This window comes from Stegostoma tigrinum, chromosome 7, assembly GCF_030684315.1.
Source record: "Stegostoma tigrinum isolate sSteTig4 chromosome 7, sSteTig4.hap1, whole genome shotgun sequence".
Classification (NCBI taxonomy): Eukaryota; Metazoa; Chordata; class Chondrichthyes; order Orectolobiformes; family Stegostomatidae; genus Stegostoma; species Stegostoma tigrinum.
In genome coordinates this window covers 28468944-28495783 of record NC_081360.1, presented here as the reverse complement: position 1 = coordinate 28495783, position 26840 = coordinate 28468944, and the positions used below count along the sequence as shown (strand labels likewise).

The following is a 26840-nucleotide window of genomic DNA, read 5'->3' as shown; positions in this document are numbered from 1 at the left end:
CAAAAAGGCTCATTACAATTCTATGACAATTCTGTCACCTATGCACTGAGCTAACATACAACAGTCCTGTTTGCCTTTATAACCACTTTCTCAAATTCCCTGCCATTTGTACACGTGTAAACCTGCAAGACCAAGTTGAAATCACGAATATAGATTGAGAATATCAGTGGTTCTAGTCCTGAACCCCGAGGAACCCGACTGTAAACTAACTTCCAGTCCAAAACACAATTATTTGCTACAACTATCTGTCTTCTGTCACACAGACAACTTGGTATATTTTGTCCCTGTTATTCCACGGACCATGCTTTAGCTGACAAGCATATTATGTATGACTTCATCAAACAGCTTCACGTCCATCACATGAACCACATTATCCTCATCAACTCTCGCAGCTATTTTATCAAAAATGCTAGCAAGTTAGTTTAAGTAGCAAAAAAAATCAGGTTCACCCATGATATTCAAACATCCATCACTTTGGAGATGATGCTAGCGGGAGTAGTGGAAAGAGATGCAAGTTAACTATCAATAGCCAAATCAAGCATTAACCTTAATATTCATGATAATTAAGACGTTTGGAAGATTTGTTCGTGAAATGGGAGAAGTGATTTTCCTAATGGTGTTTCAGCCAGATGAGCACATTCAAGTCTGAAGTCCTCATACTGGAGAGTGTAAAAGAAATAATCACTTCAGAGAAATTATGGAGATGAGCAAACGAGGCATCAGGTTTTAAGAGACCTTTGATCACTGGAAAAGACGTTTTGACAATGGCAAACTCCTCCATCCATAAGTATTGTCGCACTTTTGGTACTGTTGGTGGCAGTGTGGTTGGGTGGGGTGGGGCACTGGAGAAATGAATGATGGCAGCGAAATCAGAGGGAGGAAGTTGGGGAAATTTAAGACAAGGCTGAAATCTGTGGTAAGGCCAAGCAAGGTCGACTAAAATATCTTTTTTGAGGCTACATAAACATCTGGCCAGACTGCATTTGGAATATTATGAGAATTTTTTGACCCTCTATCTAAGGAAGGATGTGCCAGTGTTGGAGAGGTCCAGAGGAGGTCTGCAAGGATGATCCTGGGGATGAAGGGCTTGTTATATAAAGGATGGTTGAGAATTCTGGGCCTATACTTGATGGAGTTGAGGAAAGAATCTCTTTGAAACTTACAAAATATTTAAAGGCCTGGCTAGAGCGGGCATGGAAAAGATGCTTTCACTAGTGGGAGAGACTAGGATCCAACGGCACAGCCTCAGAGTGAAGGGATGACCCTTCAGAACAGAGACGATTAGGAATTTCTTCAGCCAGAGGGTGGTTAGTCTGTGGAACTCATTGCCATAGAGGGTTGTGAGGGCTAAGTCATTCAGTGTATTTAAGTCAGAAATAGGTTCTTGATTAGTAAGGGGATCAAGGATTATGGGGAGAAAGCAGGAGAATGTGTTGAGAAACATATCAGTCAAGCTTGAATAGCAGAGCAGACTCAATGTGCTGAATGGCCTAATTCAGCTTCTATGTCTTGTGGTCTTAAGGTCATATAAACATATTTCACATTAATATGTAGTGTTTCTACAAGCTTTAATATTGTTATTACCTAATTTAGGCCATTTTACTATTTGAAATTATTTTTCTCTGAGTTGCTTTTCCATTGATTTTAGGTTTACTGATGTAGATGTAGGGATGTCTGGTGGAATAATACACTTATTGTGCAATGCCACCTAAAATCAGTACGAAACCAGAAAATACACTTTCACAGAATTGGTTTGTGACTAATATACTTTAAAATAAACAGAAGACATATAGCAGCGTACTAGAGATGTAATATTAAACTAAGCTAAATTAAATTCCGTCCTGACAATTTGCAGGCATGCTAATAGTGGATCAATAGAGGCATTAATCTAAAATAACAGATGCAACTTCTAGGAATCACTATATGAAGTTTGCAGAGAGCACACAGTGCTCTAGTGAATACATCACTTGCTTAATAAAACAATGGTGATTCAAAGCAAAACTTACCGGCCTAAGTTCAGTCGCATCCCATTCCAAGTATTCTGCCACATGGACCATTTGATTAATGATACGATCTAATTCCTGCAATAAAAGTAAAAAAAAATTCAAATAGAAGCACCTGACAAGTTCTTTATGTATGCTGATATTTTACTGGCGTGTTTGCAAACCATCTCGTAAACTGTGAAACTATCCTGGAAGGCAAGGGAAGGAGCACCTTTCCATCTACTTCCAAGATGGTCATGGAGAGATCACCACAAATAACAGTGATCCTTGTAGCTTTCTGTCCTCATTTTGACCATCTAACTGCCAGGGCCTGACACAGCCCCCATTACAGTAAAATAAATTGAGGCATCCTTGAAGGTCAAGTACAATGCGGAGGTGCCCTCACTTTTCCTGATGCCTCAGCACCTTTACCACAATTGCTGACAAGGCGGCTGAGCAACCAGTCCAAACAGAGGCCTGGCATCTCTGAGAAACGGGACACCATCCCTAATTCACAATCTGCCTTCCTGCCTCCCACTCATGTGGACCCAGGACCCATTTTTAGTTCTGGCAGCAGTTCTGCCTAGGCTATAAAATGATTAAAGCTTTGTGTAAAATTTAACCATACATATTTTAGAATATGAACTATCACCAATAACAAATGTAAAGATCAATTCAAATCACTGTATAAATGGTGTTTATTTCTCCCCCACATTAAAACAGAATAAAGACAAAGATGAAAGAGAAAGCAATTGCACCTTATGCAGGTATTTCCCCATTATACTTTGAATCAGTATTCCCGTAGATTTTCCAGCACAAATATTATATTCGGCAGTGTGAAAAAAGCCGAGGTAACAATCTGTGATTAAATTGTTGTGTGAGAAAATATCAGGTTACTTTCTGTGGACCTGCATTTCCTTCTTCTCGTGAAACTGCTGACATTTTTCTGAGGTTAATTATTTTTCTGAACATTTAAACTGCAAAAGCAATTGCCATCAATACTCGTTGGTCCTTTTTTAAGTCTCCCAAGCTCTGGTTTAAGGTATACTGTGAACTAAAACAGTGGAATTAAAAATATTAGAGGTTCACATCTCATTTTCTTGACTTGTTCGCTCTTTGCCAAGTGCTTCAGTTAAAAAAAAAGAACCTTATGTTGAACCATGCTGGTCAGTGTAACCAAAGATCTGATCCCTGGATTTTGCTAATTTTACAAGATCAGAGCTGACCACCAAAATTGCTTGGACATAAAGGTTTCACAAGTTGACTCTTGTCTCCATCCACCCTCTTGCCATTAGCAGCCCAGCATGTCTCTCCAATATGATGTATTACATTCTAGCTTCAACCAGAGAGTGAATTGATTCATTATCCAATTTCAAACATGACTTTTCTCCCTCAAAAAGAAATTTTCCAAAAAGCAGATTTTAACGCATCTATGATTTTCCTTGTGCATTGCTCTCAGCAATGTCTTGGGACAGCAGTTTTCAATTCTTGCAGATTCTTAGGCAATCATGGGTGTCTGGGAAGTATCCTCTGCATCCCAAGGCAGGGGAGGGTGGTGACGACAGCGAAGAGGTAGAAGGAAACAGCTTGGGCTGCTGTTAGTATTTGCTGTTCAATGATTCCTGTTTCAAAATGACTAACTTGGGGGAGATCAGGACTGAACATGGTTCTCATGTCCTATAGAGATGAATAATCCCTGTGACCATTTTAGAACAATGAAATATGCAATATTCGATTATTGCAGTAAAATCTGCACAGCATTCATGAAATGTTTATGTACAATTATTACTTCTGCTGTGATGTTCAACAAAAAATAGACTTGAAAAAGAGAGACATCTCCCTGTTTGATAGCTGGTGAATAGGCAAGTTTCAAAGATTACAGTTTTGTAAATCTTAAACAACCAAAAGAAAACTCACTGAGCTGTCCAGAACACCATTTCCATCTGTGTCATAGAGTCGAAACATAACTGTGAAAAAAGAAATATTAGAAAGTGACAAATGATGTACACTAATATTGAACCTGATATTTACTTTTATGAAAGGAATTTATCAACTTTATTTTTCCTTGGCTTGATAAAAGCAAAAATTTAATAATAAAAGTAATGATGTGTTTTAAGGAATCAGTGCTAACTGTTAGAAACTTTTCAATGGGAAAACATAGTCATTTCTTCTTTAATGTAATTTGAGATAAGGTTGAGACTGCCTCTCAAATTTACTGGAAAGTGCCAGGGACCGACTGCACTTTAAGCCATGTACACTACATCAATACAATCTAAAGGATTGCTAAATCTTTGAGATTTATCACCGCAATTACATGCAGAAAAGATCTTAACCAATAGAAGACAGCTAAGTTCAGTACTCCTGACTAAAAACCAACTAAACAGACTTTAGGATTTCTTTCACCCCCAATCTCCTTGTAAGAATTACTGGCATACTATCTCCTTGGAATAAAATCTGGTCCACTATAAATGTACAATTTTGCTCTGCTACGTAATGCTATTGCTAACATTTCACAATTCACTAAAGTCAATACCATTTACATTGTGAGAATGCAGTAATTTACTTCAATAAAGCACAATTCTGAATTAATCCCTCTTAATTTGCTATGTTAATACACTATAAGTTTGATAAAATATTCCATTAGTTCCCATGATTTCAAACTGAACACTATGGAATATGGGTTTTCATGTAATGTAACATTAATAAGCTTCATGGCAAGAAAGACCTCTTCAACCATATAAAGTAGATGCTTGTGTAAAAGCTGAATAATAAAAAAAACAGCAGACCCACCAGTTGTGCACATTCCTGTTAGATTATGAAGGGTCAATGCCACCAGTGAATATACTGGAATACGCTGAATATACTGAAACCTCAGCTTCATGACTCCAAAGCCCAAACAAACAATGAAATGTGTAATGTGACCGAGGAGACTGACTCAAAGTGTGGTCTGTTTCAATCATTACTACATCAAGAGAAGATGGCTAGTTACAAAAGGTCACACTGAAGCACATAATAAACACAGTATAATTAGCAATGATATCATGTGCAAGTAAAACGTAGTTTGATGGTGAAACACTTCAAAAATAAATTTGAAAATTTCAGCAAGCATGTCATGATGCAAAAAAAACCCTCCATATGGCAGGCAAAAAATAATTGAAAATTAAAGTAACTATTTCAAAAGTGTTTAATTTGTAGATGGTGCATAAATAAAACATGACACCACGTGTTACAGTGGAGCTACAAATAAAATCATATTGACCCCAAGTCTATTTCTGTACCCTTGGGAAAGTAGTATTTCAACTGCTTTTAGTCACTTCAAGGACTGCAAAACTTCTGCTTTACGTAACGAAGCTGGCATTATATTTATTCGCGGACCACTACACATTTCTGAAAGGTGCTGTTGTCTGCCTTACTTTGCTACTTCTCATGTTCAGCCATCGTTAAAAAACACACTATTTTTATGTCAATCAAGGAAGTTCACACATTTTCAAAGTTGCTAATTATTATCACTACTAAATTTAGCAGTTTTTGGCTAAAAATCTAATTATTTTTCTCTGCATATCCCTAATAAGGTGCTGACTTGGCATATGGTTGTGAATCTTATTCCCACTATTTTGTTTGAGCTCAAAAGTGAAATTTACAAACATCTGAAATGGGCAGGCCTGATAATTAAAATTACTTAAAAAAATGTTTTCACACTTGAGCATACTCCCGCAAAGCCTCTGATTTTTGTTTTGCCTTGGTACCAAGTATCTTCTTAGCTTCACCTGTCTCTCCGTCAGGCATTAGGGTTAATCAATGGTATCGTTGTTAAGTGACTTTAAAATATTCAAATTAAAGCAACTGGTTGATCAAAAGTCAAAATCACATAACTATTTTTGAAATGTCGGTAGGCAGATCAATTTCAATTTTCCAATAAACTTCCTGCAACAGGATATAAACATAGCTATCTGTGGAATAATACATGAAAAGGCAACAACAATGAAGGAAGAAACCAGATAAGCTAGATTAAGTGGAAAAAATTCTGAATGGCTGTTTTGAACTGAACCAAAAGAAACCATTGGCTGGATCTATTTGATGACCAGGCAGTCATTCGTACATTCTAATTGGGATGCCCACTGTCCCCTGCCACTTGGCCAGAACGATCAACTCTTTGACCAAATCAACAAGAAAGCCCTTGAGGTTCCCGTCCAGTCAGAAAACTCAGCATTGATGCCCTGTCCCACCTGAGGTGAGCAGTTTCGGGGAACTGGACATCTTCACTGGAGGCATGGCCAAGAGTTTCAGCAGTGAGTTAGCTGAAATGGTGGCAGTGTCAGGCACTATAACAAAAGGGATGAATAGGTGGCCTAAGCGATGGCACAGGTATGTGATTGAAAGCCTATCCATAGTCAAGTGCGACACTGTGATTCTGAACAAACTGATTCAACTTTAGATAATTGCCAGAGAGTTGGTAACTTGAGAATGGCGTTTAAGAACTGTAAAGTTGAACTTACTTTATTTTTCTACCATTATATTCTTTGATTATGGTTTGTTTTCCTGCTTTTTAAGATTGCGTCAGAGAATGGCAATGCAATACAACATTATTCACTGTATTTTGTAACAAAATACATGTGGCAGCCACTGGAGTTTGCTGACACATTTGCTGCTTCTCCATTTTTTTTGAGCCTTTGTTGCATAGTGGCCATAGCAACAATAACCCCTACCGTGGTTGGATCCTTTAGTCATAGCTGTAAAGAATCTATGCAAGGCGTACTAGATACAGAACACGTCCTTAGCAATGTGAGCAGTCAGCATTCTCCTTGACATGGTGGGACCTGTTCGACTCCAAGGCAGGACACAGAGCACCTCTACTTGGATCTTGGATGTAACAGACCTCATTCTGATGTTCACAGTATTTGCCAAGCTGCATTAACACAGGAGAAGACTGGACGTGTAGCAGAATTACTGCAACTCTGCCCACTCCACCTAAGAAGCGTTGCAAATAGACAGCAAGTCAACAAATATTTACAGTTCAAGATGTGAGAAAAATCAGTTCTGGCCCCTTCCATGAGATCTTGGCTTGTCTTTGGAAATTATTTTGCCTGCAAGAACTTTTGCAGCGCAGAGATGACTATGTTCAATTTGTCGTGACCAATAACACAGTCAAGACTGACGGTGACCAGGGTTTATATTCATACAAAGTGGATACTGTGTGCATTTCAGCACAGGATCCTATGATCGTAGCTGTCTTTAACTTGTGTAGTGATTGTACTGAGGTCAGGTAGCTGGACCTCTCAGAATGATTTCCCTTATTGGGGCTGTTAACCTGATCCAATCAGGGAGCCCTGGCTGACATTTCAAAAGGGGGAGTGTCTGGCACTCTGAATGAAGCAGTACTACAGCTAAGGACTGTTCATATGTAAATAAAGGGTGATTTGGGGAGTTGTCAACTTGTATTAAGTACCCAACTAATGCAATTGCCTCTTAAAGGGCCTCACATCGCTAACAAGGAGATTCTCAAGTAGAAAAGCCATTTATTTCACCCATTCTGGGTGTGCTGGCTGCTATTTTTAATTCATTTGTGCATTTATGATTTGGAGGAGACATCACAGATAGAATCATTGCACTCTTAGGGACAATTAATATCTCATGTTCTTTCTTTCCTTGCATTTCCTATTGAACCCTTCAGTTGAACTATCCACACATTCCTAATCAACTCTTTCCCTGAAAGTTTTATCTCCCAACATTACTCCTGAACCCTAGGTCCACAATTTAACGAAGGCAACCATCAGAATGCACTGTATCCCTGTCAGAGCCATGGCGGGGTGGCTGTCAATAACCACTCTGTCCCCTCGCATTAACTCATGCCCTCTAAAGCATTGTCATCTCTCTTCCTTATACTTTGAGTCTTCCCCATCAGACTTTTGTATCCCTCTGCATCTAAGCACCTTGCCTCCAATTTGTACAGCTAATGGCCCCCAACTTCCTTTCTTACTGTGGTGACTACCGGTAACCTGCCTTGACATTTGGTGAAGATCCCAACCATTGACTGACCTAGGAGGATAGCCCTGACTGATGAACGACCACACTGACTGATCTCTGTGTTAGCTCTGTTGACTTACTGTTGCTCCTCAGACTGGCTGCACTAGGCCTGCTGAAATGACTACAGCTTATGGCTGTAATAATGCAAAATCTGACCACCCCAAGCAACTGACTAAATGCATCCAGGCCCCTGGACTGAGATCAGATACTGCCTTTGACTGTGGTGGGATCACAAATTGACAGTCCCCTCAACCTGACTGAGGGCTCCTCCCCTTAGACTTGGAGACAGTCATTTGATGGAAGCATATGCAGTGAATTTGATGCATAAGCAGCTGGCATATGCTGTAGATGTGACATCAACAAACATGTTCACTCCTTTGGCTGATCATTGCTGACTCCCATGACAAGCTGTTGTCTTGCTTTGACTCTGTGCTTAAGGACAAGACACAACTACTGTGAAGCTGGAACTTCTGAATGAGGCAGCAAATTGCAAAACATGGCAACGGAGAGATTGTGGAAAACACCCAAGAAGGTTCAAAATGAGCAAGTACTAAGAAAGCAATGATCTCAGTGAATGGCAGAGCTGCTCAAAGAACTGAATGGCTGACTCTTGTTCCTATAAAGTGTTCTGAACTGCACTCTGCTCCAATGCATGAGGCAGGTGCCTGTCCCTATGCATGAAGTGGTGTGGCAGTAGTATTACTCCAAAAGGCGTTGTTGTGCTACAATGTGTATCAAGGGGCTTAGAGTACTATAAGTGAGTTGAAGCTATGCTATAGTGCTGTGATTAGGCAGGTGCATGTGCAATGCCAACCTCTATGTGTGGATTTGTAGGGAGTCACTGTCCATTGAGTGTGCCCTGTGTCAGGAATTGTCACCATCCAGTTTCTCTCTGATGCATGGGAGAATAGCAAAACGCAAGTAATTGTGGCAAGGATAGGTAATAACGTGATGTGACGGCATGCAAATAGTTCTCTTACTGCTCACAAGAGAGATTTGTGTCTCATTACTGAAACCTTAGGTGGAAAAACAGACTTTCTTTCTCAACATCAGGAATATTATTTTTCTGAACGTGCCACATTTTACCAATGGATTCACCATTGCCCACAGCATTCAGGGCTGAGAGAATTCGGGTCCTTTGTCTTGGCAGATGTGAAAGTAATGTCTCCAGTTGATTCTTCTAGCCCATTATATATTTTGCATTTAGCATTTGTTTCAGGATTGTCCGCAGATGAAGAGTGCTGGTCAAACTGTCCTCAAAGATCAATTGATTGATCACATCTTTAACATCTTCAGGATCTGGACAGCTTTGTTATATTACAAAAATAAAAGTTGTTAAGTACAGCCACAAACATAGCTGACCAAGACACTTAATACATTCAGGGATGACTTGACAGATGTGAACTCTGGTTTTATCATAACTCACCATCGTATTTGTTTTAATTATTGCCGTCCGGTGCTCTTTGGATATGAAGTATCAAACCAAAGAACACAGTCACTTTTCTTTTTATATGTTCTATTCCATCTGAGAATTGTGGGTAACTCCCTATTCTTACTTCCCAAATGCAAAGTCTATCATTTATTGATGCTGAACTTCATATAGCATACATCTGCTCATGATTTTGTGGTAGATTACAGTTGCTTTATTATATCTGCAAAGTCCACGGTCCCTCTAGCTTGGCATCATCTGTGGATTTGGTTGTATTGACACTGCAACTTGATGATCTATTAACAGAAGAGGCAACTAGCACTGCATTTGTGACAGCTTATTCAAACCCAGCTCCTTTTATGACTGACAGATGTCAGACAAGTTTTTTTTTAAATGGAGGGGAGGGGGCAGTGGTGGTGTAAATTCAAAACAGATCTTTTGAAACCTTGAGAGCATTGCAAGTCTAAGGAAGGGTCTTTCCAAGAAGGTGATGCGGTTAGCACTGACTTTTAGTAAGTTGAAGCATAAGTGCAACATCATCTGAAGGAGCAAGTGACTTTAAACCTATGGTCCATTAAATTTTCCATCACTGGGGTTTCATTAGCCTCATGTTTGGATCTCTAACTAATTATCCGATGTTCCATGCAATGATTAGTCAATAACTTGAACAACACTGGATCCTGCAACAAACAGTAAAGTAGAATACAAACAGGATTGTCACCGGCCTTTTTCTTGCACATCTTACATTCCTGTATTCCTCACAGCTGTGGTGACTCATTCTTAAAAAAAGGGAAATAGTATATGTACTTTTTGAAAAATGCCAATGAAGGTTATAATTGATGTGTGTTGGAACAACTCGAATAGAACATTTAAACAACTCTTGCTAGAAATCCCTGCTTTAAAATGTGCTAATTCTGACTTTCTACGTCTACTTATAAGTTGTACATGTGACTGGAAAGTATCATTCCAATTCAATTTTAAATTCAAGAGAAAATGCTTTAATGCTTTTAGTTTAATTCCGAGCTCAAAGTGTAAACTTTTAGGTGTTGGTAACAAGTACCCAATGAAAATCAATGACATTAAATTAGACCTTGTGCTATCCAGAAGTCACGATTCAAACTGATGCCGACTACAGGTGAACATCTCTAATTAGCATGTGTTAGGATACAAGACATTTAAAATTAAATGAAATTATGAGCCCTTCCTATTAACAAGTACAGTTCTGCAACCACAGTGATGACTAGCAATTTCAGCGTGAAATTCATGTCACAGTCCTGCACCACTGAGAAAGGAAATAATATGATTAAATTTGAAATCCTAGCTCCAGTTCCCCACTTATTACAATAGGACTGCACTGCGATCATTTATACCCTTCGATAACAATAATATTGGGGGTCAGGATTAATTAAGGAGCTACTCATTCATCTTTTATTTCATGTCTAAGTGGCTACAGTATTGATGCAACTTTATGATATTAGAAATCAGTCATGAAACAAAGATGGGGTGGGTGAACGCACTAAATGTTGAAGTATAGTAAAGCATGTTAACTTGGATACGTCGTCTCTCTGCCCCAAGGTGAAGTGGCGTGGGTTGGGGAAGTGGGGCAAGGGGGTGAGCAAAAATGGGTAAAGCCAAAGAAGGATGCCTCACTCACTATTGGTATTTTGGTTTCCAGTTCTAACTGGAATCTGGTGATCTTTTCATGGTTATTTTAATAGTCTACTACCATGAAGTTGGAGATCAGATCAAATGATCTGCTCATTTCCGTTAGAATTGATGATGCTGTTGTTAACGTTAAAAGTGATAGGTGTGTTGTAGCCATTTTGCTTTCTTTCCCTATTTATTCTCAACAAGAACTGTGTTAACTTCCAGGTTTTTCCTGGCTGTTTAAACACAAAACTATGTAGGCTGTAATTATAACTACAATTTGGTGTAAGTTCTCAATTGTGCCAATCAGGCAAGACAAAATATGGAAACTCTCTTTGAAGGCAGACAGAAATGGGAAACTGCATCTAAATGAGATATACAGATTTAATACTGTTCAAATATCCTTCTACTGTTCTACCAAATTGAGCATAAACTCCCATGTTGATGGCCTTTATTAGGGTAGACTTTATTTACAGAGTAAGTCCACTCCCAACACCTATTAAGACCCAGTAAAATAAAGACTCAGGAGGATCAACGATCCATCTAATTATTAGGATGAATGTAAGGATAGCCACATAGTTTTAATCTTGTTTTACACACTGAGGATTAATTTGATCAGTAGTGCTGCTTACTTGTCCTCATGATGGATTATACATTTGCAGTGACTTAAGCTGGAAAATCCACAACTCCTTGTGGCCAGCAACATAGGTTGAAAGTAGGCTATGCTACCAATCAGAACCAAAGCGTATCATCTCAAGAATCTACTTCAAGGAGTTGGGAAAGCTAGAAAACAGTAAGTATTTGAAGACAAGGTAAATGGATCCTGAAATATCAGGGATTTGAGGGCTAAGAGGAGCTGGCATGAAAGCTGAGTTGAAGACTTGGGCTGATCAGCAACGATCTTGTTGAAAGGTGATACAGGCTTGAGGGGTGAATGGCTTTTTCCTGCTCCCATTTCTTATGTTCTGTTCTTTCACACGAGAGGTAGTTTTTTTTAAAGTACATTTTGCAAGTGCATGCTGGTTGAATGGTTATGGAGGATACCTAAGAGGAGAGTGGTGGAATGGTAGATTGGAGCGATCTAGGGTGGATTCAAGAGGGCATGCGACTGGATGACAGAAGTTGGTGGCAGCGTTGGGTAGCGTACAGTACGGTGTGTTTGGGCATGGGGGGGTGAGCCGTTTGGACCTTCAACACGATAGCCCAGCTACCCAAGACATTTTCAAAGCTCCATAAATTTCACGCCTCACTCCAGTCACCACCACCCAGACTAGCCCATATTATCAGTGCCAAATCTATTCCATCTTACCTCTCCTATATTCCCCCTCTTAAACGATGTGCTGGGACCATACCAAAAGGTTACCTTACCTCGCGAAAGGGTTATGATGGGTATCAAAACAATTCCAAAGTTCAAGGCTATGTCTAATTTGTACTCAACATATTTCATATACCTGGGTCACCAAAGTTGGACACAAATAGGGGCTGATTTACATAGGCAGGTGCCTCCATGAATCCCATTGGCAACCAAAACTCACCTCTGCAAAAAATTGTAGGAACAGCGATCAGGAGCAGGGCTTTCAACTTTTGACTGCCGTGTCATTTCACAATAACACAGCAGCTTTCTGTTGTTTTGAAAATCCAGCATGGAGTTGGGTGGTTTCTAGCCTGATTCACACTTCTACTGGAAAAGAGGTATCCCTTGTTCTAGAGCACATGTCTTCAGTAATCCAACCAAGATTCTCTGAGGGTCTAGAGTTTTTGCTGTATCCAGTCCTTCAGTAATTTCTTGAATCTGACGTGAATGTATAGGCATATCTTGCACTTTTCACTTCTGGCTGAAAACATGAATGTAAATGCTTCAGTCTTGGCTTTTGTACATACGTCCTGGGCTCCCCTATTCTGAATGGGAATGTTTCTAAAACCTCCCCCACCAGTTAATTATTCAATTATACAGCTTTAATTTGATCTGTTGGTTGTGGGTTCGCTCAATTTGGTCTTCTGCATGATGCTTCAGCTTAGTGCTGAATTATTGCTCCAAGATAATAAAATGTGAGGCTGGATGAACACAGCAGGCCAAGCAGCATCTCAGGAGCACAAAAGCTGACGTTTCGGGCCTAGACCCTTCATCAGAGAGGGGGATGGGGGGAGGGAACTGGAATAAATAGGGAGAGAGGGGGAGGCGGACCGAAGATGGAGAGTAAAGAAGATAGGTGGAGAGGGTGTAGGTGGGGAGGTAGGGAGGGGATAGGTCAGTCCAGGGAAGACGGACAGGTCAAGGAGGTGGGATGAGGTTAGTAGGTAGCTGGGGGTGCGGCTTGGGGTGGGAGGAAGGGATGGGTGAGAGGAAGAACTGGTTAGGGAGGCAGAGACAGGTTGGACTGGTTTTGGGATGCAGTGGGTGGGGGGGAAGAGCTGGGCTGGTTGTGTGGTGCAGTGGGGGGAGGGGATGAACTGGGCTGGTTTAGGGATGCAGTGGGGGAAGGGGAGATTTTGAAACTGGTGAAGTCCACATTGATACCATATGGCTGCAGGGTTCCCAGGCGGAATATGAGTTGCTGTTCCTGCAACCTTCGGGTGGCATCATTGTGGCAGTGCAGGAGGCCCATGATGGACATGTCATCAAGAGAATGGGAGGGGGAGTGGAAATGGTTTGCGACTGGGAGGTGCAGTTGTTTGTTGCGAACTGAGCGGAGGTGTTCTGCAAAGCGGTCCCCAAGCCTCCGCTTGGTTTCCCCAATGTAGAGGAAGCCGCACCGGGTACAGTGTGCAAAGCGGTCCCCAAGCCTCCGCTTGCTCCAACTTGTTTTCAGGTCCATTTGATGCTACTCCATGCATGCTCACTACACTCCACATTGAATCAGGGTTGGTCCCTTAAGCTTGTTAATAATGATTGAACCATGCTTTTATACACTGTGCTTAAATGCAGCACTGCTACTGCTGTTAGCCTGCAGTACCTCATGGTAGCTAGGTTCTGGGCTAATTACCTTATTGTTGCAGACGTCCCAAGAGAACATCTTGACTTGACACCAGACTCAAATTAGAGTTGGCAAAGGTGAAATTCTTGCCACAGAAATCTTTCGGTCGTTGTGGGTAGCCTTTTGCTTTGTGTAAAGCAGGAAGTACATTTATCGCAAAATATAGGCTAACTTTCTTTTTCAAAATGCAGAAACATTTCCAAAGTTATACAATTCAATTGCAACTTTTTGTGATTATTTTAACTTTAAATGTTTAAGGTAGTAGTTAGTAAACAGAAGTCTATTTACAAAGTTCCATTTTGTTAAAGTATTGACAACTTTCAATTTACTTTGGCTCGATTTCACAGTCAAAGCAACGAGATTAATGATATTTGTTGTTGGTAAAGGAGATACATTGGTAAATGCCAATGCCCAAAAGCTTCAGTCTGAGTTGCATCTTAACATCACCATGCATTCTAAGTTGTAAAGCTGCTTTAATTGAGTCAAAGTTATGAATGAATGTGCCATGCATATTTCGCGCTATTGATTAAAGTGCAAGTATGGCTCATTTGGAATTAATTTCTACCCATCAACTTCTCTGGAACTAAAAATTCATTAACACAATGCTCTCTCATTCCTTCACATTTTGAACATTTATGGATGATGATAAAATATGAATTTTTAGCTTGATTCTTTTCTTGCGTTTCATTACAGTCATTTTCATTCTTTCATAATCCAATCTCCCTTATCCTTTCTGTACCTGTTTGACATTGAATTCACCCCCTTAAATTTATTCTTCCACATAAGCATCCTATGGCTTTTCCCCCAATAATTAAATCTGATCAGTTAAGGAGTTATTACATAGATTGCCCTGTTGTTCTGATCCTTGACACTATTGTCCTTCGCTGTACCATGATCAAACTGCACTTCCAGCAACTTTCTCAGCACTTTTGATTGTGTTTAAGGATACAAGGTCAAATAGAGTCTTGGAATCATACAGCACAAAAACAGACCTTTCAGTCCAACCAGTTTATGTTGACCATAATCCCAAACTAAACTAGTCCCACCTGGCTGCTTCTAGCTCATGTCTTTCCAAACTTTTCCTCTTAATGTACTTAAAATGTAAAGAAATGTCTTTTAAACAATGTAACTGTACCCACTTCCTCTGGCAGTTCATTCCACACACGAACCACCCTGTGTAAAAAGTTTGCCTCTTATGTCTTCTATGAATCTCTCTCCTCTCACTTTAAAACATGTGCTCCCTCGTCTTGAAATCACAACTCGATCCATAACCGACATTATTTCATAAACTTCTAAAAGATCACCTCTCAACCTCCTATGCTCCTGTGAAAAAAGTACCAGCCATTTTTTATGACTCAAACCTTTTACACCTGGCAACATCCTGGTAAATCTCTTCTGAACTCTCTCGAGTGTAATGATATCCTTACCATAACTGGGTGATCAGAACTGGAAACAGTGCTCCTCAAAAACGCCCTGTACAATCTCAACATGACATCCCAAATCCTATACTCAAAGGACTGAGCAATGAAAGCAAACTTTAACAACCACTTACCCCTCGGTATGGTCTTCTCTACTAACTTCTGACTAAAATGTTTCAGTTGTGTTGGAGCTCTATCTAGTGGCAATATTGCTGACAATAGATTCAGATAGAGTTTTTCCAGTGCAATACCATTTGGTGACACCTCAGGGGAAATACAGTCCCTTTTTTCCAGGCATTTGAAGTTATTTAGACTTTCATTTTGATGTTTGCTAATTTAATGCAGTTTCTATCAAATTCCATCTAACAATCAGTAGATTTGGGTGACTTTATGGAATCTCATGACTTAATTGTGTACAATAGGTTCTAGAGTTTTGCTTTAATATATTGCACACAATTAAAACTATAAATTCTTTCTCCTGTCCGCATCAATACCCAAGTTACAAAGCTATATACGAACATAGCGAAAAACACTTTCGTTTGATATGCTTAATGGTCTGCTGTCAAAGTCCTCATTCCTCAGTCAGGGTGCTTTACTATTCTCTGACCTCTTCTAACTTGTACTTTCCAGTCCACTCCTTCCTTGTCTTTATTTTACCTTTCTACCATGCAGTTAGGGGAATCTGTTTCATTGTGAATAAAATACAGAATACTACACTGGAGCTCTCATTCTTTCATTGTGATCTCCACTCCAGGTTGGCAATGTTCAGGGGTAGAAATTAGTTATGTGTCGCAGCGTAAAATGGGCAACATCAAACTAGGCTCCCATTAGGCCACCCTTCCAGCTTTCACATGCCGTAAACTGAAGCTCGTCAAAAACTCTGCAACCTTTAGCTTAGTTCAGTCTACGTCTCACTTGCTCACCACCCATCTGCTCAGAGACCTACATTCGCTCCCCATCTGGCGATATCTTGATTTCTTTTTAAATTTTCATCTTTGCTATCAAACCCCTTGTTGGCCTCACCCCCACACGAACACTGCAATATTATCTAACTCCATAATTGTTTAACGTCAGTGCCTTCCAATTCTAGCTTTTTGCACTTTAACTTCAATTGGAAGTTTCTCTGAAATTCCCTCCCTAAACCTCTTCACCTTAGTTTCTTCCAAGATGATGGCAGATTCTTCGCTTGCAAAGATCATTTGGGAAGAGATTCATCAGCGATTTCGTTGGCACAACCGTTGGTGGCTGTAGAGTCCTATCCTGGACCTGCAGATCCTGAAGCAGTGCGGGCAGGGGAATGCTCCGGACAGCGGGGCTGGAGATGAGGGCTCCTTCCTGCGTTTCCGTCTGTCCTCTGCAGCTACTCTCCTCGCACATTCAAACTGCTCCGTCACTGTCGTAGTTTTCTTCCGCCATGCGTCCCTGTCAGAGGCCAGCTTTGGCCATTCCATTGAGGCGATGCCGGCCTGAGACAGCTGTTGCTTCAGTTGGTCCTTGTAGCGCTTGCGCGGGGCACCGCCGTTTCTTTTGCCGTCGCAGAGTTCCCCAAAGAACACCGTCTTGGGTATTCTGGTGTTGTCCATCCGCGATATTGACCCGACCATCGCAATTGCTTCAGGAGAAGCGTCGCTTCAATGCCGGGGACCTGGGCCTTTTCCAGCACTTCATTGTTAGAGACACGGTCCTGCCAGGTGATGCCCAATATAGAACGCAGGCAACGTTGGGGGAATCATTCCAGCAGCCGCATCTGTTTCCGATACAGAACCCGGGCCTCGGAGCCGTGAAGCAGTGTGGTGACGACCGTGGCCTTGTAAGCCTGGATTTTCGTCGACATGCTTATCGAGTGGTTTCCCCATACACGCTTCCGCAGTCGCCCGAAGGCGCTACTTGCTTTCGCAAGGCGATTGTCGACGTCTCCTGTGACTGTAGCATCGTTGGAGATTATGCTTCCCAGGTACGTGAAGCGTTCGACCGTGTTGAGGGTGTGGCCGTCGATCGGGATTCGAGGTGGGTTGTATGTGCTGCATGGTGGCTTCTGGTACAGGATCTCCATCTTCTTCAGACTGATCGTTAGCCCGAAAGCCTTTGCAGCTTTGGAGAAGCGCGTCACTGCAGTCTGTAGCGAATCTTCTGTGTGTGTGAGTAGGGCGCAGTTGTCCGCATACAGCAGCTCCATGATGGGCTCCCGTGTTGTCTTCGTGCAAGCAAGGAAGCGGCGCAGATTGAAGATATTGCCATCCAGGCGGAAGCGAATGTAGATGCTGTTCATGATGCCCTCCTTCGCTTCCTGCAGCATCATGTTGAAGAAGATGGCAGAGACCGTTGGTGCCAAGACACAGCCCTGCTTCACGCCGTTGCTGATGGGGAACGGGTGTGATAGGTCACTGTTGTATTTCACCTTGCCGCTCTGACCTTCATGAAGTTGCTGTGGGATGGTTAAAAACTTAGGAGGGCATCCGAGCTTCCCCAGGATTTTCCATAGACCGTCGGGGCTGACAGTATTGAAGGCTTTGGTGAGGTCAATAAATGCAGTGTACAGTCCAATGTTCTGCTCATGGCATTTCTCCTGAAGTTGGCGTAGTGTGAAGATCATGTCGGATGTGCCTCTGTTCACTTTAAAACCACATTGACTTTCTGTCAGGTTGTCCTCCGCAATGGTGGGGATCAGTCTGTCCAAGAGGATTCTGGAGAGAATCTTCCCGGCAATAGACAGTAGAGTGGCACCTCTGTAGTTCGAACAGTCTGATTTCTCACCCTTGTTCTTATACAGGGAGACTATCTCAGAGTCATGTAGATCAGCTGGCACCTCACCTTGTTCCCAACAGAATGCAAACAGGTTGATGAGTTCGTTCAGGAGCGACCCGCCAACTTCAGGCCCCTTTGCGCTCTGCTGACGGTGCCAGTTTGATTACTGACAAAGAAGCCATCATGGAGCGATGGACAGAACACTACGAGAACCTCTTCACGGACAATCGCGAAGGACAAACAGCGTCCGTTGAGAGAATCCCGCAGCACGACATCAGATCCAAACTCCTAATTTTTATACTTCTGCAGGGATTCCATCAATACTAGGGGCTTTGTGGAGTTTCAGCCTAGAGATGGCAGATTGCACCTCATCCAGCGTTGGTGGACGGTCGAGTTTGGATCTGATGTCGTGATGCGGGATTCTCTCAACGGACGCTGTTTGTCCTTAGCGATTGTCCGTGAAGAGGTTCTCGTAGTGTTCTGTCCATCGCTCCATGATGGCTTCTTTGTCAGTAATCAAACTGGCACCGTCAGCAGAGCGCAAAGGGGCCTGAAGTTGGCGGGTCGGTCCATACATCGTGCGCAGGGACTCAAAAAGCTCTAGTGTTGCCAGTGTCTGCATACTGCTGTGTTTGTTCTGCCAGTTTTGACCACCAGTCGTTTTGCATCGTTCTGAGGTTGGCTTGCAGGGTACTGCATGCAGCTCTGTATTCTGCTTTGGCTGTTTTGTCATCAGATCTGGAGAACAAGGTCTGATGGGCAGAGCGTTTCTTCTGGAGGAGAGTCTGTATCTCAGTGTCATTTTTGTCAAACCAGTTGCTGTTCCTCCTAGAGGTGTATATAGCCACCTGAACAGCTGTATCTCACATTGCAGACTTGAGGTGATCCCATGTCTTTCCTGTGTTGCCATCTGTGTCTGATGAGTCCTCGGATTTCAGTCTCTCCTCTAGCTTGGACTGAAATTCATCACGATGATTGTGGAGCTTGCTTACGTGGATTTTCTTGGAACACGGTCCCCTCTTCTTTGTCACTGGCTTGACTACTAGCCTTACTTTCGTCCGTACCAGTCCGCACTCGGCATAGCCCTGGTCTGTAGGGCGTCCGATCTATCCCTTTGGCGCACAAGGTTGTAGTCCAGGAGGTGCCAATGTTTGGATCGGGGATGCTTCCAAGTCGTCTTGAATCTTGCTCTCTGTTGGAACGGTGTGTTTTTTTACCACCAGTCCGAGTTCTGTGCAGAGCTCCAGAAGCAGCCTCCCATTGTCATTACAGCTTCCAATGCCATGCTGACCCAGGACTCCGGGCCATGCCTCTGAGTCGTTGCCCACCTTCGCATTGAAGTAGCCTAGGACGATGAGTTTGTCTTTCGTGCTGACTTTCAGGAGGAGAGACTTGAGCTGGTCGTAGAAGGCTTCTCGGACTGGAGGCTCAGTTTGCAGTGTGGGGGTGCAGGCACTCACAAGAGTGGCAAACTGGTTGGCTTGTAGTGGGAGTCGCAGGGTCATGAGGCGAACCGAGTGGCCGATTGGTAGGTTTTGGAGCTTGTCGACGATTGTCTTCTTGATCATGAAACCTACTCCTGAGAGTCTGTTGTCAGTGCTGCTTCTGCCGGACCAGAACAGAGCATAGCCTGCACCATGTTCTACCAACGAACCTTGGTCTGTGAAACGGTCTTCACTTCGAGCAGCGATATCTACGTTCAGCCGGGACAGTTCGTGTGTGACGAGGGCCGATCGTCTTTGCGGGCGTTCGTTTGCTGGCGAGTCGTGCATTGTGCGTAGATTCCAGCAAGCTAGCTTGAGGTTTGTTGAGTGTTTAGATTTAATCTGTTTATTCTTATTGCTTGAGGGAGATGCCCGTTGGCCGCAGCGAACCAACCAAGTGGTTGTAAGGCAAGCTTTCTTTGAACCACCTTTTCCAGGTCCATCTCCGTTTGGAGCAAGGAGTGCTGTCCCTGGAGAGGGCTGCTTGGTCACTCAGAGGGCTGCTGAATGCTGTTGTTGCCTCGAGTCAACAGACAGACGACTCGTTGGTCTGATCCACCTACATGCAGAGTTGAAACTGTGACTTCCAGCGTCATCTAACACCTGCCGGTACGCTCCTCCTCCATCGCTGTAGGAGTTTTCTTCCCGCCTGTGCTGCGTAGTTTTATAGTGACAGTTGGTGTGCGCGAACCAACACCACTCTTTAGGCTAGGGGACGTTACACAGTGGCACAGCAAGCTGAGACGACTGCGGCGGCCGCGAGGCTGTAGGTTGAGAATCAGAGTTTTCCTTCTCCTAGAGGGACTGCCTGCCAAGGCTGACGAGGTTCCTCAACCCGGGTTTGGAGTCAGAGTTGTCCTTCTCCTAGGCTGGACTGCTCCACTTCGGTAGACATGGTTATTTTTGTCGTTGTTGCTGGTTTCAATGGCGTATGTCAGCAAACAACAAAATATGCCACTACAGCATCTTCCAGCTGCTGGGGATCCATTTTCGCGTCCACCAGAGGCCGATGACTTCACATCCGCCTCACATCTTCTAAGATACTCTGCCTCTAACCGAGCTCTGGATCAGGAATTTGATCATCACTCGTTACATCAATGTGCTTTGTTTCCTAACTTTTCTTGATAACACTTCTGTAAGCACCGTGAGTTGTTTTAACAGTTAAGACACTACATAAAATTCAAGCTCTTGTTGTAGAAAAAAAACTAATAATCCCTCATGAAACTTTTTAATTCATCAACCAATGAAGCCCATTTATATCCTGTTCAAATGATCAGAGAACAAAGCAATTATTGCTTAAAGTAAACCAAGTTAAACAATTACTTTAAGATTGTATGGATGAGAGAGAGTAAAATAATGTTAAAAGCTATAAGGACAGAACAACATAAAATAAGGAGAAATTAAAAAATCATCCTGAAGAGAAAGCTTGGATGAAATTAATAATGATTGAAGTAAGCCAATACATTTTGTCTTGCAGGACTGAAGAAGTAAAAACCCACAGTGATCCCCATAGGGATTTCAGTTTTGCCACTCCTCAAAAGTCGTAGTAATTATTTTTCTTCCAAGTTAGGGTATTTTAATAATTTGCTTGGAAAACTATTAAGTGCTTCTCACTAAAATAGTTACAAATCCAGAACAAACTGCAACATACACAAGTATCTGCTCAAGTGTGTTCTTCTATAGGTTGAGAATCCTATGATGAGTGCAGTGGTACCTTGTGACAAACTGGATCAGCCAGTCAAGATCATACTGTCACTACACCGGTTGTATTGTTGAACTGTCATTTGTACAGTGCTCATCTTGTTCATCTTTCATGTTTGGTTATATTTACAAGCAGGAATGATAAGTAGGTTTCAAAGCAATTGGCTTTTAAACACATTCACAAACAGAGCTTTGCACAACCACTGGACATCTCAAAACATTTAACAGAGGGGAAAAAAAAATGAACTGATTGCTGGAAATCTGAAACGAAAACAGAAATTGCTGGAAAGACTCAGCTTTGGCAGGACCTGTGGAGAGCAAGCAAGTTCGTTCATACTTTGGGTCCAGAGACCTTTCATACTTCACATCAGCTCTGGAGAAGTCTTCTATACACAAAACATTAGCTTGGTCTCTCCAACGATGCTGCCAGACCCACTATGATTTTCAGCATTTTTTGTTTTTAGTGCCCTTCTGAACAGCTTTATCTCCACAACTGAACTTAATGAGTTTCTCCAGCAATTTCTGTTTTATCTCAAATCATTTTACAGCTATTGAAGCATTTTTAAACAGTAGTCACTGTTACAATATGGGAAACGTAGCAGTATTTGCACTGAAAGTTTCTACAAATAAAATCATGGTAATGATTAAACAACTTGTTTTTCTGATGCTGCTTGAGAGATAAAGCTTAGCTTGGGCAATGGAGAAAGTGTTAATGGGAACTTCTACATCCACCCGATGTGGCAGGCAGGTCTTTGCTTTAACATCTTGTCCAAAAGGCAGTACCTCCAACAGTGCAGCACTTTGTCAGCACTACACGAGAGCGCGAGCACCTAGGCTAATGTAAGGCTTGTGTCTCACAATGCAACTACAATCCTCAAGTTTCTCAGCCAGTTGAGAGGACTTCTAACCGAGTCGCGGCTGAGGTAGGTCATCTTTTCAACCTGTCAATGTTACACACATTTAAAAGATAAATGCAATCTTAAATATCTGCTTAGATATGAGAAATATAGAATTAAAATCTGATGTGTAAATTAGAAACAATGTAATAACAAGTCTTTGCACACATGCCTAGATGTACTTATGTAGGAGCTGGTAGTCTGGCAGGAGTCAACATTTTAAAAATACTTTTGAGCCAAGTCTGTTCTTCCCTCTGACACATATATTGCAGGGTGAATAAACAAATTGGTTGTACATCAACAGAAAACAATTATGATACATTTTTCTAAGTGGTACTAGATACAAACTCTCACATTGGTTTGTCAGCTCTTAGTTTTCTTCAAAATCACGTGAAAAAGATTATTTTCATCACTGCTGTAAAATAGACCTAATCAAAAATTACAACAGATTCAACTAAATAACATGCACATCCCATGGCAGTAATACATACAACCAGCAGAACTGAATTTAACATTACTCTGAAATAAAAGTGCCTTCAACCAAAATGCCAAACTCCTTTAGAATTCTGACATTTTATAGTACTAATATTGCAATAAACTTGAATAAATATTGATTACAGACATATATGAAGTGAAGTATTTATTCAACCTATTTGAGAAAAATGAGCGTTAAGCTAGCAACACAGGCAATATATAACAGCTGTGTCCTGTCTCATGGCATAATTTGTATTCTATAACAAAGGATTGTAACACACAATAAACCTTGATGTTTCAAAAAAATTAAAAAATATAGCTCAATTAAGAAAAGCAAAATGTAAATTCAATTTAGTTGCACAAGATCGAAAAATTAACTAAAGTGTTAAGAAATCAACAGATAACACATCAATGCTCTCAATGTCTCAATTTAAAAAGTCTTATCCTCTACGGCATAATTCCTCCCTTTTGCTCTAATCTTTTATCCCCACAGTCATCTAATTCTCATCTCAAATGCTGTGAATTTAATTGCTGCACTACTAGTGATCATGTCTTTGGTTAACAGAGCTCTATATTCTGGAATTCCTTCTTTATAGTTTTATACTTATACACTACACTTCTCTTTTCTTGTTTAAGTCACTCCTTAAAGCCTCCATTTTTCACGAGGTGTTTGGTCACTTTTCTCATTATGTCCTTCTGAAGCAGGGTATCAAACACTGTTCTAAAAAGCTCCTGTGAAGTGCCTCAGGATGTTTTATTGTATCACAAATGTTACATAAATACATATTGTGATCATTGCTGTTTAATATTAGATTACCTTCTTTGTTCCAGTATGCTGCCACATCTTTCAAACACACTCAAACTACAATATATTTCCACACATCATCTACATTTAAGAAAAAAAAATCAATTGCTTCATAAAATTCCTTACAATTACAGTATCTTAGTTACTGGCTATTCAATTCATTGCATGTCTAACTAACAATCCTGAAAGCACTAGTACACGTTGTACTAAATGTTTAAAACAGATGATAAATACATGAAAGAATATTTAAATTGATTTGATTTTGTAAATGCGCTAAAGGCACATTCAGTTCAGTGAGGCACTGCATAAGGCTTTTTCATATTCTTAATGCTGGCAAGAGTTAAATGCACTTCAGGTTTTCACAAAAATAAAATGCAAAATATACCCTGAACAATTATATTATTCTTTTCCCAACTAGCTAATACCAGCAAACAATTTGTTGTAGCCTAAATCTGAACACTGTCAAAACTCAACCTTTCAGAGAATTTCATATCAAACTCTTAAAACAGTACTATAATTGTAAAATCTAAATAAAACTAAATATGGGGATGAAGTTTGCATTTCATTATTTAATTCATTGTGATTAATGGGCAGTTTGTAGTGTCACAGACACTGGTAATGTGTGGTGGAGTTACACTCAACCTTTGCTGTGGGTGTTTGCACAGTAGATCAAGGCTGAAAATGTCACAGTCACCTTCGATTGAGACCGTGCAGTATCCCTTCACAAGGTGAAGCAGTTGACAGGATTCAGACATTTCACATATACACCACTATTGAAATCATGCCTCAAGGTTGTGCATTTTTGTCAATTTAAATAAAGGCAGTGCCATATGCAACCAGCAGTAGGGAAGCTAAATTACTTTTCATTTAGACTGCAGGGTTTGATTTAAACCAAGGCAGTTTGAATTCAGATTGGATCCAGCACAGTGGGGTGGCCTATTTAATTTGATCTCACTCCAAGGAGATTATATTTGTGCTGTTTTTAAGCAATCATCCACTGAAAACAAGGACATATTTTTACCGTCTAGGCTTAAAATATAAGCAAATATGGTGTAATGGTGACTGAATAGTAGCAAAATTGTGCCTTGATCTTAAAATTGTACTTTTTAACAAACTTGATCATAGCCATTGCCAATAAATACATAATATTTGAATTCATGACTGGTTTCTGCTAGTGAATTAACCAGACACACTGCATTACTACAATGCTGCAGCAACCATAGAATACTACAGAACAAAAGGAGACCAACTGGTCCATAAAGTCTGCTCTGGTTCTTGTGACCTTTCCCAGGTTCCTGGGATTTGTTTTTCTTCAAGAATTTAACCAATTCCTTTTGAAGACTACTTATTGAATCTATGTCCATTATCCCATCAGATAGTGTATACAGTTTTAGCAACTCAGTGCCTAACAACATTCTTACAATCACAGAATCACAGAATAGTTATATGTATACATAAGACGACCATTTGGCTTGTGTGTTAATACTCAAAATGTGGTTCTCCCAAAATGTAACACATTCTTCCTTTTAATATATGATACAAATTTCTCTTCAAAGCTATGATTTGACCTGCCTCCATCACACATTCAAGGAATGCATTTCAGATCCTAACCAACTGCTGAATAAAAAAATCTCACATGCCATTGCTTCAACTCTGTGCCCTCAGGTTCTTGATCCTTCACCAGTGGGAATGGCTGCTCCCTATTTCCTACGTTCAGGCACTCACTTCAATCAAACCATCTCTCAGCCTTCTCTTCTCCAATCTATCTAAAGTGAAATTCCTTATTCCTAAACATTCTAATGAATTGTTTCTTCATCATCTTTAATATCTTTACATTCTTCCTAAAGTTCGGTGCACAGAAATAGAAGCAATACTTTTATCATAATTTCCTGTTGGTTTGAGTTGTTTGGTCAGTGTTTGCCTTTTCATGCCACGATCTTATTTAAATCTCTGGCCTTATAAGTTTAAAAAACCTGCCTGCGTCTATGAGGGTTAAAAAAAATCTGATGTAGCAGTTACAACAGCGCTATGGTATTACCCCTAGGATTATAATTAGATCAATATTAATTCTTGGCTGCTTTACATCATCTACTATCTCAGTTGTGAATCCTACCTTCACAGTTGGAATGGCAGTTCAGAGGGATTAGTGAAGGATTGGCTATCTTTGATGTGGAGTCATGAATACAAGACAGTCTGTCTATCTAAAGGATTATGTACTTTAAAGGTCTTAAATTTTGAATGGATTTCTTTAATGAATTGAGGTATTTATTAATATAATAAAGGCTATAATTAATATTTAGAACTTCATTTTCCCTAATCACAAAATGGTTCTGGAGGTCTGACTATGATGGATATTAGATGGGTTGGCATGGGGTGTGTAAGGGCAAGAAATTATGGATGAGTTGACATGAAATGGGAAATGGGCTATTAAAGTCTGGGGGCAATTGGCATGAGTTAGAATAGAACTTATGTGGACGCACTGACAGTGGTGTGGGTATAGTCTGGCATATATTGGCATAGTGAATTTTCTGAGTGGCAATAGCTAGAAGATTTAATATTCTACAAAATAACAAGGATAATATCCCAGAGAACCCAGGTGAACCCATCAAACCATTTCCTTCACCGCTTAATAGGCCATATGACTTCCTCTAGCCAGGATCTAGAGACAGATGTTTTCAACACAGAACAGCCCCAACCCAGTACCGTATCCATGAACAAAGTTCTGGGCCACTGCCATATGCAGTTCTTGGAACTTTAAAGGCAAGCTGAGCTTCCCAGCACATACATTTACACGTCACACATGCTCATTAAAAAGCTACGTGGACAAGAATTAAAGTCGCCTTTACTAACCTTAGTAACCTTTACTTAACTTAGAAGCAAGCAAGCAATACATGCCTTCAGATTCACAAATACAGAATTTATTTGCAGCAAGAGAGGTAGTTACGTCCCTCAAATTTTGGAATGAAAAGCGGTTGCTTGGAGCTGAGTGGGGAGGAGTGTTCACCTTGTCATGTCACAATTGAGACTCGGTGGTAGTTATCCAGACAGCAAAGTAGGTAAGAGATGAAGGGCCAAAATGTATAGTTCTACACTGGGAACTCTAGTGGTGCTCTGGGTTTTCAAGAAAATAAATGCTATCCAGGTGCACTTTTAATACATTTCCAGGACGTTCATAAGTTAACAGCAGGGGCATCAGATTCTTGCCCAACCCCACCACAAGATTTGCTGTGTACCTCACGCGTCATTAGCTGACAATCACA

General features: G+C 41.0%; 1 protein-coding gene across 9 annotated transcripts in view; it reads right to left on the bottom strand.

Moving 5' to 3' along the window:
* The window catches only part of LOC125454004 (diacylglycerol kinase beta), a 505848-nt gene that overhangs the window by 251940 nt on the left and 227068 nt on the right, over positions 1 to 26840 (bottom strand). For all 9 annotated transcript variants that reach the window (XM_059647135.1, XM_048534235.2, XM_048534238.1 and 6 more), the window contains 2 exons: positions 3900 to 3949; positions 2007 to 2081 (listed from right to left, as the gene is read on the bottom strand). In XM_059647135.1, the coding sequence (XP_059503118.1) occupies positions 2007 to 2081; positions 3900 to 3949 (125 nt within the window). The remainder of the gene's footprint in view (positions 1 to 2006; positions 2082 to 3899; positions 3950 to 26840) is intronic.